At 38.3% G+C, this 16,457-nt stretch overlaps 1 protein-coding gene across 1 annotated transcript in view; it reads right to left on the reverse strand.

The window, feature by feature from the left end:
- Positions 1 to 16,457, reverse strand: part of ARID5B (AT-rich interaction domain 5B) — a 226,361-nt gene that overhangs the window by 135,706 nt on the left and 74,198 nt on the right. The window contains exon 4 of the mRNA XM_075257484.1: positions 438 to 668. Within this exon, the coding sequence (XP_075113585.1) occupies positions 438 to 668 (231 nt within the window). The remainder of the gene's footprint in view (positions 1 to 437; positions 669 to 16,457) is intronic.

The following is a 16,457-nucleotide window of genomic DNA, read 5'->3' on the forward strand; positions in this document are numbered from 1 at the left end:
TATTCAAACCTATTCACTTGAATGGGTTTGCCCATGTGCGTCTTCTGCCTGTCCACAGCAAAGCCGTTTTTTTTAACCGGACACAAAGTCCTGTATGTCGAACACGGATTGGACATTGTGCTACCTTATATTATCCAGTGGGCACATGGTATGCTGAATTTTCCAGATTAGCAATTTTTATTTTTCATAAAAAACACAATAGACCCATTCCCATTAATATTGGGAAGAGCAGAGGGCGTACACATATTTTCTACTGGTTGACAATGATGGAACCAAATACTTAGAATAAAGTCCTGTAATCTTAAAACGACACGTAACCTTTGCCATAAATACACTGCTATCACTTTCAATATTATTTCTGTCCAAGAACAGAAACCACAGTGCAGAACATTCATGTAAGGAAAACGCAAGATGTGATTTGTCATAAAGTGACTTACCAAATTCATCACATACGCTTTCATTATCTATAAGGGTTGGGTGGTCAAAAGTGTCCCGACAGTAAAGGATCTTTGTGTTCTTGTTGATGATGGGAATTCCTCCTAGCGCCTGAACAAACTGATCGGCCAAAACCGAGGAAGGCTTGGCCTGGATACGTTTCAAAATGGAACGGTATCGGCAATATTGGGGGTAACTCAACACCATCAGGTTTCCCTCATTTTCATCTTCTCCTGCAATGAAAGAACATGGATAAGATTACATGACTGACCGATAATAACCTTGCACTACATGTAGCAGGATACACATAATACTGTACGTCAGAAGTGTCCTTGTCATTCAGTTTGGCCGAACATGTCCTTGGATTTGTTTTTTTGATACTTTGTCACGGGATGTCCATCCTACAGATGTTTACATGGCCACCTAGTGGTTAAGATGCAAGTTGCAACCTGGTAAGGGTTTTCTACCATGTCTCAATACTGTATTGAATTAAATTTGATGAAAAATCAGTCTGGAATGAAAAAGTTGGTTGCATGACGGCCATGTTTCTAGGTTTGAACCTAGTCAGGAGATGGGACTGCATCATAGTAATCTCACGATGCTAGAAGTTCCTGCTTGCCTATGACTGTATTATATACAGTATGGGCCAATGTACTATATACAGTATGGGCCATCTCCTGAATAGGTTCAGATCAAGAAATATGGCCGATGTATGATCCGGATTTTCTGGTCTAGATTGCCCTATGTGCCTAAAGCTTTAACTGAATTCGAGTTAAGGTAATGGTGGACACATATGTATTATCAAGAATATTCCAGTTTCTCCAATAAGGCAACTGACTAGCCAAAACATAAGACAGACAGCACGTCACTTTGTGAGAGCATATCAGAAAAAGCTATTATTCTCACAAATATCTAGACTTGTCCGGCTAAATGGAAAAGTAAAGGAGGACACATCTGTACATACAAAAGTATCATCTTACTCAAATCAGAAAAGCAGTTGTGGGCAAAACTCCCTTTCAACGTTGAAAGTTTTTGTTGTGGTTTTCTTATTATTAAACTATCTTGGACTCCGCATAATGGTCTCTAGGAAAGAATTTATCATTAGGAAGTGATTATATTACACTTAATTGAAAAATGTTACGGAAATGAAAAGGAATTCATTCTCTGGTTCTCTTTTACTGGGAACCTTTGATAGGAAATGTCTTATTGTCTATAAATTATACCGATAATACTAGCACTAATCATATAGTCATTATCATCAAACTACATAACAAGCCTCATGTACAACCTGGGTGTGGTTGCAACAGATTAACCATCTAAACAATAGAGGTTGGAACAGTCAATCCTTTTTGGTTCCAGCGCCATGAGTGTTTATTTTATTATCCCAGTACTAGTAGAAGACATCTTCATGTTCAAAAGACAGAACCCAACCTCTCATCCTGCACTTGAGTCATGAAATTTTGGCAATGTGTACAGAAAAAAAAAGTTAGACGTAGACATGCATCAACTATTATACGCCATTGTGAATCATATCCTTATCAAATGTACTTTGTACAGTTACAACATCTTTCCGATACTTTCTAAATACAAAAGGATGACAGGATTAGACCATTCCCATAAATGACCCAGGCTGTCTAAGCCACCTGTTCATGGCATGTGTGTCTGGCTAGTTAAACAAGAACATTCCTTATTGGTTATCATGCCTTTCAGATCACACATAAAGCATACCTCCAGAGATTTCAGTAACAGCTTCGCATTGTTTAGGTCTCAGGGTGAAAAAAAAATCTGCTTCGTTTTCTTGTTAAAGATCCCATGTGCTACCTTTCTTTCCGACACTCATGTCCCAGGTGGCCAACTCTATAGATTTCTACTTAAATCCAAGTTGGATGTCAGTGCTTAACGTCACTTCCCAGCATTCACTTGTTTTACAATCTTTTGGGAAAGTATGAGATTTCACTCTTTACATTATGATGAATCTCTTGACGGACAAGTATTTAGGTGCTAGTAAGAGACAACCGATCAGTAATATGGGATCTCTATGGCTGACCATACACACAGAGTAGCTGCCATCCAAACAAATGGGCACCCATCACTCCTCTAACCATCTGTTAACATAGAGTTTTTGCAGGCGGATTTTGACCCGGATTCCACATCAAAATCCAACGGCAAAAAAGGCTGCCATGCATTTCAATGGGAGCCGCTCGCTTTTTCTCCTTGCTAGCGATTTTTTTCAGCTAGCAGGAAAAAGAAGCAACACACCCTATCTTCCATTGTGGATTCCACGGCTGACTCAACTGCAGTGTCCGTGGCACGAGACTCACTCATTGATATGGGCCTAATCAGGAGCGGGATGCCATCCCGTTGCAGCTAGTCGTGCAGATTGGACATAATCATCATATTAACTGATTGTCTTAAAAATGGGTACTTTTATGACACAGAAGAAAAAAAAAAGACCCAGTTCACATCTGCATTTGGGTTTCCATTTGGGGACCCTCCTGAACAGAAACCTATATGTAAAAAAAGCAGTAACCGGAGGAAACCCATGAACCCCATAGATTATAATGGTGTGCGTGTGGTTTCCGTACAAAGTATGTGGAGAGAAAAGTGCTGCTTATAGTCTATAGGGTCTGTGTATTTCCTCAGGTAGCTGCTTTTTTTATAGGTTTCCATTCCTCAAGCAGACTTACCAAATTGAAACCCAAATGCAGATGTGAACCAGGTCTTAGCCAAAGTCAACGACTTCAGCAGGACCGGCCATCTATCTTTCGTGTGGGGAAACCTCTCCCCATATGATGTTGGGGGAAGGCAAGATTGAACATATAGCATTATATCATGGCCAATCCTTTGTTAGATTAAGTCAGTACTCTCTCTATATTGAAACACGTGCACATTTGACAAAACTAAGCATGGAAGTATATGTGGGAAAGATTGGGAGGAAAAGTTCCCGACCTATCAAGTGCTCAGCAGACAGTTAATGAAGGTGTTTGGACTCCTTTAGAAGGAAGGAAAGTTTCTCTTTACTATAGAAGATGAAGAGCTGGAACAGTGGGATGTACAAAGGGATGACTCCTTTGATAACATGGTGTTAGACAGCCATAGGAGACTTTATCAAAACAAAATCAAACACATGAAAGCAGGGTGACAATACAGACGGTAGCACTTCTCTAAAAGCCTTCTCTCTGCTCCATTATGTGTGTCCCATATTGTTATAGAAGTCAGTCGTGTTACATAGAACGTCCATTACATAAAAAAAGGTTCTTTTGGAAGCCTGTATGAAGAATAGATAGGGAAGAAGTCCAATGTTCTATCAAAGAAGCAAATACAAAAGTGTAAATAGAATTTTGTTTTCCAGTTCAAAGTCAATTGCGATTTTTGATGTAGTTTGCCGTGAAAGCTGGTAACAGAAAGAAATGAAGTAATGTCTTTTATTTCACTTTGCATCTTGGCACTGCCATTTAATGTTTAAAGAGCTTGAAAAACATTGCTCATTCGTGAAAACAGAATGTTCTCTTTTCCAGAATTCCTAGTAACAATCCAAAAATATGAAATAAAAATGACGTAAATGTACAGAACAGTACAGCGTTCAGAGGATATATATTTAGTCCTGAATGAAATCAATGATTTCAACCTTTTATTTCCCAAACTGTGACTTATAAGTGGTTTATAAGATTTCCACTAGATTAACTAATTAAAGGCGTTGTCTGATTCCGTAACAAATTACTTGAGGCTGGAAGTGGTCTTTAAAGGGATTCAATCATTAAAATGGATTTTTTTTTCTCCCTAACATGTAAGAATACACTTAAGAAAGGCTATTCTTCTCCTACCTTTAGAAGTCTTCTGTGCACCGCCGTTCCGTAGATATCCCAGTTTTCTTCAGTATGCTAATGAGTTCTCTCGCAGCACCGGGGGCGGTCTCCAGCTCTCAAACAGCACTGGGGGCGTCACCAGTGCTGTGAGAAAACTCTCCAGCGACGGCATCTGTCTTCTTCTGGCAAGCCCTCTCCGCGACATCTTCTTCTGATGCCTTCTTTTGGCTTTAAATGGCATATATGCGTAGTAGACTCTGTCATTGAGCAGAATCGGCTGCACATGCGTACCATTGGGGGACTGCCTTCAGTGCTGCGAGAAAACTCATTAGCATACTGAAGAAAATCGGGATATCTACAGAACGGAGAAGCGTAGAAGACTTCTAAAAGTAGGAGAAGAATAGCCTTTCTTTAGGCTATTCCTACGTGTTAGGGAGAAAAACATACCATTTTAATGATTGAATCCATTTAAAAAGGTTGTCCAGGTTCTAAAGACAGAGGGATACTGGAGACCGCAACATAGGTCCCCAGTATCAGATCGGTCAGGGTCCAACATCATGCTAGTCAGCTTTTCAAGTGAATGGAACCAGGGTTGTAGATCCAGGCACTTCTGCTACAGTGTACGGAGTCCTATACACTGTGTACATTTTCCAGTCCTCACACTGCAGTTCTGGTCTCATTCTCTTAAATAGGAGCAGGGCTGTTTCTGGCCTTATACCTAGTATATAGCTTCCAGTGGCTGATCAGGATGGGGTCTGGGTGTCAGACCCCAACTGATCTGATACTGATGACCTGTCCTGTGGACAGTACTTCTGATTCTTGATGATGTTTCATTTATCCTTAGGTCATCACTGGCCCCAGCCGTAACCTGTACTCAAATGGGAGATGAAGTTTTGCAACAACTTGTCCAACTACAGAATGAAAAACCCCTGTACCCCAGTGTACCTCTTCAGTCCCCCTCTGTCATCAGCACCACTTCCTAGGAACAACGAAACTCAAAGTACATACTAAGATGACACTGAGCTGAGTTGCATGCATGGCTTGGTAGTCGGTATTTTTATAATTATATTGGAACCTAGAAGTAGTGGTCAGACAATGGCAGCAATGTTAATAAACTATATAGTACTGGGAATGGAATGTCACTAATGTACTTCTTCAGATATAGTGACTATATATCATTTTGCAATGCCATCCAAAACATGGTGAAAAAATAGCCACTAGTTACACCACAGGGACATATTTTTAGTCGAAATCCATGTTCAAAAAATTACAGCCTATTGAGGAAGTATTTCGAAAGCCGCTGGCACTTTTCTTTAACTCTTGAGTTCACGCTGCGCGTCCCCCCCCCCCCCACCATATAAAAAAAATCAAAAGCTGACGGAAAGTTTAATATGTCAGTTTTTCGTCAGTTTGGTCAAAAAAAACAAACCGAGCCTTAAGTGTTCAGTATCGACAAATCACAGACCTAGTTGACGCAGGTGTAAAAAAAAATAAAAAATTAACGAATTTGCTAAATATATTTATTTTTTTAAATAATGCAAACTATTCCTATTACATACATTTAAGTGACAAAACAATTTGTAAGTACTTCCAAAAATACTTAATCAAATTCCAAATTCTGTTGGTCGTCTTAGACAACTTATTAGAAGAGTCCAGGAGATTCTGTTCTTGGTTTGTAAAAATGACTACCCAATCCTAACCCAATGAAACGAACCCCTCCTCACTGGCCCCAAGACTCCGTCAGCTTTATATACTGACAACAAACGATCGCTCATTTTCTAGATTTTTTTCAAGTGAAGGAATTGGTACAAGAATCCTGTATTTGCTCATTTGTGGTTCATGCCAGAAACATTTTTCACATAACTATCATAATTTTAAAGTGAATGTGCTATTTTCTTCCACAATGTATGATGAAACACAGAAACTTAAGACTCTTTTGTTGAATACCAGAAAATATAATAGACATATGCACCAGTTAAAGATGTATTCCAGCAGTAAAGTGATATCATCTATACTTTGGATTAAAACATAGGGACACCCAATAACCTATAACAGTGATGGAGAGCCTTTTGAGACCGAGTGCCCAAACTGCAACCCATAACCCACTAATTTATCACTAAGTGCCTACACAGCAATTTAACCTTAATACTGTGCGGATCCACAATTGCGGACAATTAGGGACCCGAAAAAATGTTTGTGTGAATAGGTCTTAACAGAGCTTTCAATAGTACAACTTTGTATTGCATTTGGTATAACTTTGAACTTTAATGTTCACTATTTACATCGCACAGACCTGTTTTATAGTGACTGTGCAATGTTATTATGTCTGCTATAAAACATATACTGTGTGATATAAATAGTGAAGGGTCCCTACTCAGTCCAATCTGCCGCAGAGTGGCCCTCACACAGTCCAGTCTGCTTCACACAGGCCCCCACACAGTACAATCTGCTCCACGGTGGCCCTTGCACAATACAATCTGCTCCACACACAGTACAGTTTGCTCCACAGCGGCCCTTTACAGTATAATCTGTTCCACAGATGGGTGCCCACAGAGAGGGCTCTGAGTGCCACCTCTGGCACAAAATTGGTGCATTTTTGGTTCATGGCAACCTGTGGCAAAAAAAAACAGCACCAAAAATGCACCACATTCTCCAATTTCTTAAGTGCTCACCACTCAGCCTCAGCCCAACAGATTTACTAGATCAGATATACCCAAAATCTACGCACATGTGTTGGAACCTCTTAATAACTCAGCCACATCTTGTGCCAGTAGTGGAATGAATGAATACTTAATAAATTCCCCTCAAGTTTTTCTTGGACTATACCGTTACAGTTTAGCATTAAAGTAATTATACTGCTTAGGCCAATCCCTATCTGCTTGAAGGGTTAATGATAAGTGGGTCACTGCTGCGTCACTTATGCTAGGTTCACAATAGCATTCAGCTTTCCGTTCGAGACTAGAACAGGACAGGTCCTCCAGAGACTAGAACAGGACAGGTCCTCCAGAGACTAGAGCAGTACAGGTCCTCCAGAGACTAGAACAGAACAGGTCCTCTAGAGAATAGGACAGGACAGGTCCTCCAGAGACTAGAACAGGACAGGTCCTCCAGAGACTAGAATAGAATAGGTCCTCCAGAGAATAGGACAGGACAGGTCCTCCAGAGAATAGACAGGTTCTCTAAATTCTTTGTAGTTGGGAAATGCTATGGAACTTTTTTTTAAGCAATTCTTACTTTCCGAGTGGCTCGACCAGTGTAGACTGACTTCACAAATTCAACAGCCATATTAATTGTTGGAGTCATAAAAACAAAAGATATTCAGATTGAACAGTAATCTTATATTCCCACCATATGTTTTTGATCACAGACTTCTTTCCTATGAATATTATTAGTTTAGCCAGCCAAGTGACTGTCTCCATTGTGTATTTAAGCAATGGGTACACCTTAAATGAGTATTTTCAAGAGCATTTTTCCTGCATGCAAATATTTAAGCACAAACCTTTTCTAAAGAACCTTCCACCGCCCATCTATCACACACACTGGGTTTACATGCGCACACAAAACCATGAATTATTTACATTTACATTCAGATCCAGTCTGTTGTATGGAAGGTATTATTTTTCCAGACAGACTCTTACAATTGCCTAAAGGCTCCTGAACTTGCATCTGCAGGGAAAAACAGGTGTCCAGTTTATACACAGTTTAAAACTAAACGTACAAAAAAATAACTCTCAACCAAAACTTGTAATTAGTGGGGAAAAGATGCCAAAGTAATTTAGTATATCTTGCAGAAGTAACCAGAAAAATAAATGTAAGTTTAATGTCTTAAAAAACATCTGTGGTTTTCAGAATAGAATATTCTCACCATCCCTGGGATAAACCCTGGTTATAATTTAGAAAAAAAGTTGAACTTGATCTATTTATTTGTACATGGGAAGAAGAAATTGCTTCCGAGCTATTCAGCGTACTATGCAGTCTTCTTGTCATGAAAAATTATTATTACAATAATAATATTATAATTTATTTTAGAGCACCATTAATTTCATGGCGCTGTACATATGAGATGGTTTACACTCATGCTGTAATACAGGGGTCCTCAAACTTTTCAAACAGGGGGCCAAAATATAGTTTTAAAAAAAAAGTAAGATTACATGCTCCACAGCAGGCTCCCCACAGTATTATATGCTCCACAGTACACCTCCCACACAGTATTATATGCTCCTCAGTATGCCCCCTCCTACAATGTATTATAGGCTTCTCAGTACACCCCTTCACACAAAGTATTATCTGCTCCTCAGTACACCCCCACCACAGTATTATATGCTCCTCAGTATTCCCCACCACACAGTACTGTATGCTTCTCAGAACACCCCGCTCACACATAGTATTATATGCTCCTCAGTACGCCCCAACACAGTATTATATGCTCCTCAGTACGCCACACACACACAGTATTATATGCTCCTCAATAAGCCCCTCACACACACACGCTATTATATGCTCTATAAATCTCAGAAGTCTTTTCACCTTAGGAGTCCTGTCTGATACTTTGGGCCGCAGTTTAGTTGATGCAACTAAACTTAGTATTCTAGTTCTATAAGGCATCACAATGAATTTGGTTTTCTTCCCACATATTAGGAAATATTTATTAATTCTTATATCTAATTTTTAGACAATGCAAACTTAGAACATGCCGGATTGACAGTGTCTAATGCTGAATAATAAATATGGTGCATCTTTCGACTGTTTATTCTAAGTTTATACCACCCATTGATTGACATTGTGTCGAATTTTTGTGTTTTTTTTTCCCTATAAAGAAACCTATGGGGGGAAAATACCTAAAAACATCAGAGGTCATACCTAAAATAGTGTCCACAAAATGCACAAAAACGAAGGAAAAAGGGTGTTTTCAGAATTGCAGCCAATATCTGGATATGGTGGGTTTTTTTTTTGTTTCATCCCTTACATAATTATAAAATAGAACCGTACGCAGGTTGAAGGTTTGGTGAGCAATGCTAGTGACAAAATAGCAACTGGACATCATGTGATTTGTTTACATTATTGCTCAATTTTAATGAAAAAACAAGGTTTTTCCAAAAAGGAACACTTTAAATGATTGTGCAAGCATGTCACTTCTGGACACGAAATCTCTGGCAATGTTTACAGTGAAGAAAAAAATAAAACAAAATTGAATAACGGAATAATTTCAAAACAAAAAACACAAGATGTCCAACAGTAGTACATCTCTGTATTAGCACATACTTGTAGTCATACATATCAAAGACTGATGGATAGGTTTATAATAAAATTGCTATTTTCGAGAAGTTTGCTTCCCCATATGTAGCGATAGAACCTCACATAGGTCATGAGCACAAAGATTCTTTGAAGCTAAATGGAAAAAGTATGCATGTTCCTTCCTGTACCTAATTACCTCAACGACAAAATCTGCCAAATATTTTGCCCTTTGGTTCTCTTAATCGTATTAGTGCGAATGCATTTGGATGCCAATCGAAACAAACATTTAATGATTTCAGCACTAAAGATCCTTGAGATGCATTAGAAATGCTGGACGAAACAATACGTCTTCGTTCTTTTCAAAAGAAACGGCCAGGTATTTGTAGGAACAAGAATTAATTTGCTTGAGTTAGGAAACTAAACACCTTGTTTAAAGTGTATTTAAGCAATATGGTGTCAATACAAAGTTCTCTTGAAGTGATTTATGTTGCCTTGAGTTAGTTTATTGCATTAGACATTCCATTCTCTAAGCTTTTTACTTTCTTAGTGTTCATAGCAACCAAAGGGGGGAAAAAAAGGCTTTAAACAGCTGGTGACATTTGCAGATAAGCAAAATACAATTTCAGATGTAGGAAAGTTCGTTGCAGTTTTTTGATTCCTTCTTTGGTTATATTGGTTAATCCTACTAACATTATAAATATGAAAGTTTGTGGGTTTGGATGTTTGTTACTCAATCACACAAAAATGGCTGAATGGATTTGGATGAAATTTGGCACATAGATTGTTTGTAACCTCAATTAATACATAGGCTTCTGGACTGTTATGAATTTATGTTCACGTACTATATTAAACAGCTCTCAGCAGCAGGCTGATAAAGCCAGGGCTGTTATCTCTCTGTGTCAACACACAACTAACCCTCAGTCCATTGTATACAAGTATTTGCATATTATCTGATTTGATCCATGCAGTGCTGACATGGGAAAACACCTTTAATCCAAATTGGCAGTTTGGTGGGAAAAAGAAAATCTAATTTGTTGCAAAATTCTAAAACAACGAGACATATGTAGGAAGACAGAAGTCAACAGAGTTCTCCTGAAACGGAGCTGAGGGGGATCATCAGCCCCAACAACACACTCATTATATGGTGTCCCAGTGAGCTGAGGAGATTTGGAATGATCACAGGTTCGGTGCAAGGAACAAGTTCAGCGACAGGCCAGCATGAGAGGGGCTGAAATGCTAAAGCAGGTGGCTCATTGAACCAACAACACACTAATTATATGGCAACCCAGCCAGCTGCTGAGATTCCGGAACAATCACAGACATGGTGTGAGGAACAAGTTCAGCAGCACCCCCTTGAATATCACCTTGTTCGGCAATGGCTTAAAAGGGAAAGGGTGTCATTTAGTGTAGACAGCATGTGGCTAAAAATGCCCCATTGTACATCAATATTGCACAGTAAGTCCACCAATAGGTGGTATACAGTGGTGGTAGCCAATAGGTGGTATACAGTGCAAGAGTAAGCTACTTTGATAAATTTGCCACCTCTTTAGACTGCCTGGGCTATACTTTACACTGGCTGAACATTACACAGAATTCATAAATCTGCCCTATTGTGCAAACCATTGGCACCCTATCAACAATGTAAATTAAATCAAATAATGGACAAACGTTTGTGTTGCAACAGTGGATACAATAACAATTCACGCTTTAATTTGGTAAAGCGAGACAGACACGATGCAAAAAATAAAACTCTTCAAGCTATCAAATTGCTGAAATAATATCTCCGATTTGCATGCAAAAAAAGTGGATTAAAAAACAATTTTAGATTATACTTGTGGGTTCACTGCAACAGCTTTTACAGAAAGGAAAACAAACCTTCACTTATCTAGCTTGCTGATGCTTATCTTAAGATGTTAATGTCACTGCATTTTCCACCAAGTGTTCTCCAACCACAATGCAGATCAATATAAATTTATGCATCGCCCCCCTCCTCTTCCTCCCTAACATTTCTTCACACACATACACACACACACAGAGTCTATTTTTTTAATTCAGGGATTGGCCAATGTAATTCTTAAGAAACAGTTTCTGCAAACAGACATTTAATCATAACAAAAGGAGGAAATGACTTCTATAAAGAGCACAAAGCTCTTCGCAGGGAACAGATCTGCTAGAAAATTAATCACTTCTTTAAGATGATGAAAGTATTTTACTTGCATCTCAATTTACATCCTGGTTTCCTTCTTCCCACCTCCAAAAATGATGTGCAATCTTCCCAGAGAGTCACAGGCGCTGCAGGAAAGTCTGGGACCTATTTCCAAGTGTGACCACAACCCTGCCAAGAGCAGCGAGCTTGCCCAGTGTGTCAAGGGCACAAGCAGGCTTTATAGACGGGTGATTTCCTAAAAATGGGTAAAGCTAAACATTCTGCAACCACGACAGCAGGGAAACGTAGAAGAGAATTTATTTCCAGTAAATGGGAACTGAAAAAAAAAATTAAAAAAATACTGAATTCTAAATTTATCAACTCCTTTTTGGCAATGGATATTCTGCTGTATAAAACTAGTTGATACTTTAGAATAGAAAAATACTGCGAGCAAAGAACTTATAGTTTCATCTTCTTATTTCAAGGATTTTAATGTGACTAGCCGATGACTTCCTAGAAGACCTTCTTCCCCGTTGAGATTTTACTGAGTAAAAAGTGCCAAAAATCTACAGCTAATTGTCATATCCATCTTAAAGGGCGGATTCTGGGGCTCATGAGGATTTTCATGCCTATTATACTTTATGTCTATGGATAAACATATTCTTATTAAAGTGGAATGAATAACTTCTATGGCCTCTCGCATGGCACGGCACTTCTGTCCCTAGGGGTCTATATTAGTGGGGTGTGCCTTCATGAGGCATTACTTGTAGGGGACAACGAATCATGCAAGATTCTTTTTGGAGTAACCTGTTTCCTTCTCCACTTATCAGCCTACTCTCCTCCTTTTCACCTTCACTCAGACTGTTTATTTGTGTTGAATTTGTATCCATATCCAACTCGCACACAGAATTCTATGGAGAGGGGGGGCTGTGTGGGCCTCAATCTGTGCAATTCTTATCTTGAAGCTATAGCAGTGATAGAGCTTACACAGAGTTGTGCAACAGTTTAGCCACTGCAGTTATTTGTGTGTCCTTTGCAGCAGCCGCCATCATTTCCTCCCCTCTCTATAGACTTTTATGTAAAATGTAATTCATTTTGATTAAGTTGAAAAGGAAACATATTTCCTTAACAAGATATATTACTAAGTCACTTATTATCCTCTGTACTATTTCTTTACAAAAAAAAAAAAAATTGTTTTAGAATTGGAGGAATTTAATTCTTTCAAAACGGAGTATGTTATTTGTGTCTCTTAGGCCTGGTTCACATCTGTGTCGGTAATCCGTTCGGTGGAGTCTGCATGGAGACCCTACCGAACAGACTACTGAACGAATTGGCAAGCACACGCATCCCCATAGACTATAGTAGGGTCCGTGTGCTCTCCACGCGATCTCCGCACAGAACATGCGGACAGGAAAGTACCGCACTATCTACTTTCCTGTCCGCATGACTCATGTGTAGATCGCGCGGAAAGCACACGGACCCCACTATAGTCTATGGGGTCCGTTTGCTTTTACAATTGCATTTGTATTCTGTTCAGGGGGTCTCCATGCGGACTCTCCCCGGACGGAATACAAAAGCAGATGTGAACAGGGCATAAGAGTGTGGTAAGCCTTATCTGTTTGTTACATCGTACATTAGGTTGTTTTGTGTCTTCCCACATGTTTTGTACTTTTGCACTTTTGGTGCTTTACTTGCTTAGCACTTCACTTACCCAAAGTATATCTTTGCATGGCTGAGATTTTACAATAAAATGATATTTTCTTTCTAAAAACTCCTTTTAAATAGAAAGCGTGAACAAACTGCCTTTGGCATAGCCGGAGAAAACATGCCTTAAATTATCAGGAAGTGAAAATGAAAATTCATTAACACCACTTCATCTATGTTATCGGAGCAGGAAAGTAAAAAAATTCCCCAATTTTTTTTTTTTTTTTACTTGGTAAAACAAAAACACCACGCGTGTAGGCTTTTCTGTAACTGCAAAGATAAGAATACATACAAATGACACAGAGCGCAGATACATGCACTCCGGATCAAGGAGTTTCGATCTGAGTTTACACGAGGTAATGGTGTGGGAACCACAGACTTAAGAAGGAGAAAGACCCAGTGCAGAATCTTCTAAGGATCTTAACTGAACTCGCTGCAGACCGTAAAATAAAAACATGCAGTGACGTAAAAGGACACAACATTATTGTGCTGCTGTGGTTATTTTGAGAAATGGTTAGTACTGTAAGTCAGCTGGTACAGACCGCTCCCCACTCTTATGAAAAAAAAAAAAAAACGAAATGTAGAAATTCGCTGCGAAAATCAACGAAACAGAGGAAAAAACAAATAAATCTAAATGTCAGTGTGTGTAATAAAGCTATATTTTCCTGGCCTGGCTCCAGCGCTGTTACTCGCCAGATGAATGTGCTACAACAATCACCATTCTATATTACATTAAATAATCCCTTCAGGGCTTTCAGTATGTAGAAGTGTACAGGAAATAAGGTTACACCAGTCCTGTTAGAACGAGATGTTTACTTTACAGACATTCCGAATTGAAAATTTCTTAAACACATTAACAAGTTAAGATCTGAGGTATTTAGTGTCTCTGCTCTTAAGTTATATTGCAGATGTCCAATGTGCAGAACAGTCTCTAAACAAGACTGTAAGGAAATAATATGTACAGAATGATTACTGCTATTTATTAATAGGTAATGGGGTATGGACAATATCATGGAATAGCAGGCAGGCAATAAAGAGGTTTAGTGGAATACCATTCAGTTACACGAATGATAGAGAATAATGATATACACACAATGCTCAGACTGGTAGGCGTCCATAACTAAATATATAAAGCTTATAATGAGTATATGAAACCTCCCCACTCATGACAAGCAGAGAAATGTAAAGGCTATTGACCTTCAAGGGATTGAAATTTATATATTTTAGCAAAAAAAAGTCATTTTTTTCTACGTTTTAATTAATTAATTTTTTTAAATGTAGATTGTGAGCTCTATATAGGGGCTCACAATGTACATTTATATATATATATATATATATATATATATATATATATATATATATATATATATATATATATATATATATTTATAGCTCACAGTGTACATTTTCCCTATCAGTATGTCTTTGGAGTATGGGAGGAAATCCACGCAAACACGGGGAGAACATACAAACTCCTTGCAGATGTTGTCCTTGGTAGGATCCGAACCCAGGACTCCAGAGCTGTAAGGCTGCAGTGCTAACCACTGAGCCACCGTGTTGCCCCTTTATTTTTTATCACCATATGACTTCAGCAGCTTCTATATGCATCACACTACATAGCAAGCTGCAAAGTGGTGCTCACTAACAAATTGGACTGACTGCCTTGTCTTGGGGTGGGGTGTCCGGCCCCTCTCTCCTGTTATGAATGAGCTTCTTAGCCAATATATGATCTAATCAAAAAGTCAACAATATGCTTAGAAGATCATTCACCAATGGAGAAGGGGTTGAGCTTGTAAGCGGCATTCTGCAGTCTGCAATGAACTGTGATACATAATAGCTGCAGAAGACAAAAAATGTCAAGAATTTTAATAAAAACATACAACAGAAATTAATTTGACATTTCAAGGACCTGGTACCTCAACACTTCTATATCATAACTTACAACATCAACAAAAATATGCATACTAATATGTTCAAAAAGAAAAAAAAAAGAATAATAGGACTGTTGTGTTGCGTGCCCCTTACTGTTTTTGCTGCTTGGGTCAGTCTCAGAGAGGTTACAAGGCGAGAATACATTGGCAGGGCAGAATTTTTTTATGTGGTGTGTTTATGAAATCCACCACACTGAGAGGTTATAGGGAGCGGGACACTTACACTTGTGTGCACGTGCCCTAATACTTTCATTCCAACTGTCTTAGTAATACCTATGCATATGAATGGGCCTGGTTATAGATCACACCGATGCTGCAGAATATAATCACATGCCTTATAACTTGACTTTTTGATTTTCTGTAAAGGTGGAAAAATGCTTTGATATTTTTGATCTCTATACAATGTTCAGGGAATGGAGAAAAATATGCACAGTATCCTAAAGCTTCATAGATGTCTGAAATTTTAGTCTGCTGGGTAACCAGAATATTCTTTATAGTTTAAAGAATGCTCAATGGGGAAGTGATGTTATTATATTGCTATGAAGGCAAGTGACACTAAATCATTTTAGTTGGGTGATGGTGCTTAAAAATATGTGACTGAATACTGTTAAGAGGCAATGTAGGAACGTACAAGGATTCATGAATCATAATGGATACATTGTGTAGTAAGAGAACACTCAAACTTCCCTCCTCTACCTATTCTTGTAAAAATATGACGAAAAATAATTAAAAAGTATAATAATCATATAGTATATACAATTACATATATAATACTATTTTTATTATATTATTAATACATATAATATAAAATAGACATATAATATATAATGCTCCAATGGGCTAGAATATTTTGTATTTATGTAATATATATATATATATATATATATATATATATATATATATATATATATATATATATTACATATAATCACATAGTATAAATACAAAATAATCCAGTCCATTGGAGCATTATAGTGTGAGACCAATGAATGGACATTTAATAATGGGACAGATTTATAAAGACTACCATTTGTAATGTCAGTTTTCACATTCCTAGTACTGGGGGAGGGTCCAAATGATTTACAAAGAGGTACATGGTTCCTAATAAATCAGACGCACCTTCTGGCACTGGCCATGTGTCTACTGAAATTCACTAGCATAAAAGATCAGAACTGTGTCACGCTGGGTGGCCCCACGGAT

This window comes from Leptodactylus fuscus, chromosome 10 (genome assembly GCF_031893055.1).
Source record: "Leptodactylus fuscus isolate aLepFus1 chromosome 10, aLepFus1.hap2, whole genome shotgun sequence".
Taxonomy (NCBI): Eukaryota; Metazoa; Chordata; class Amphibia; order Anura; family Leptodactylidae; genus Leptodactylus; species Leptodactylus fuscus.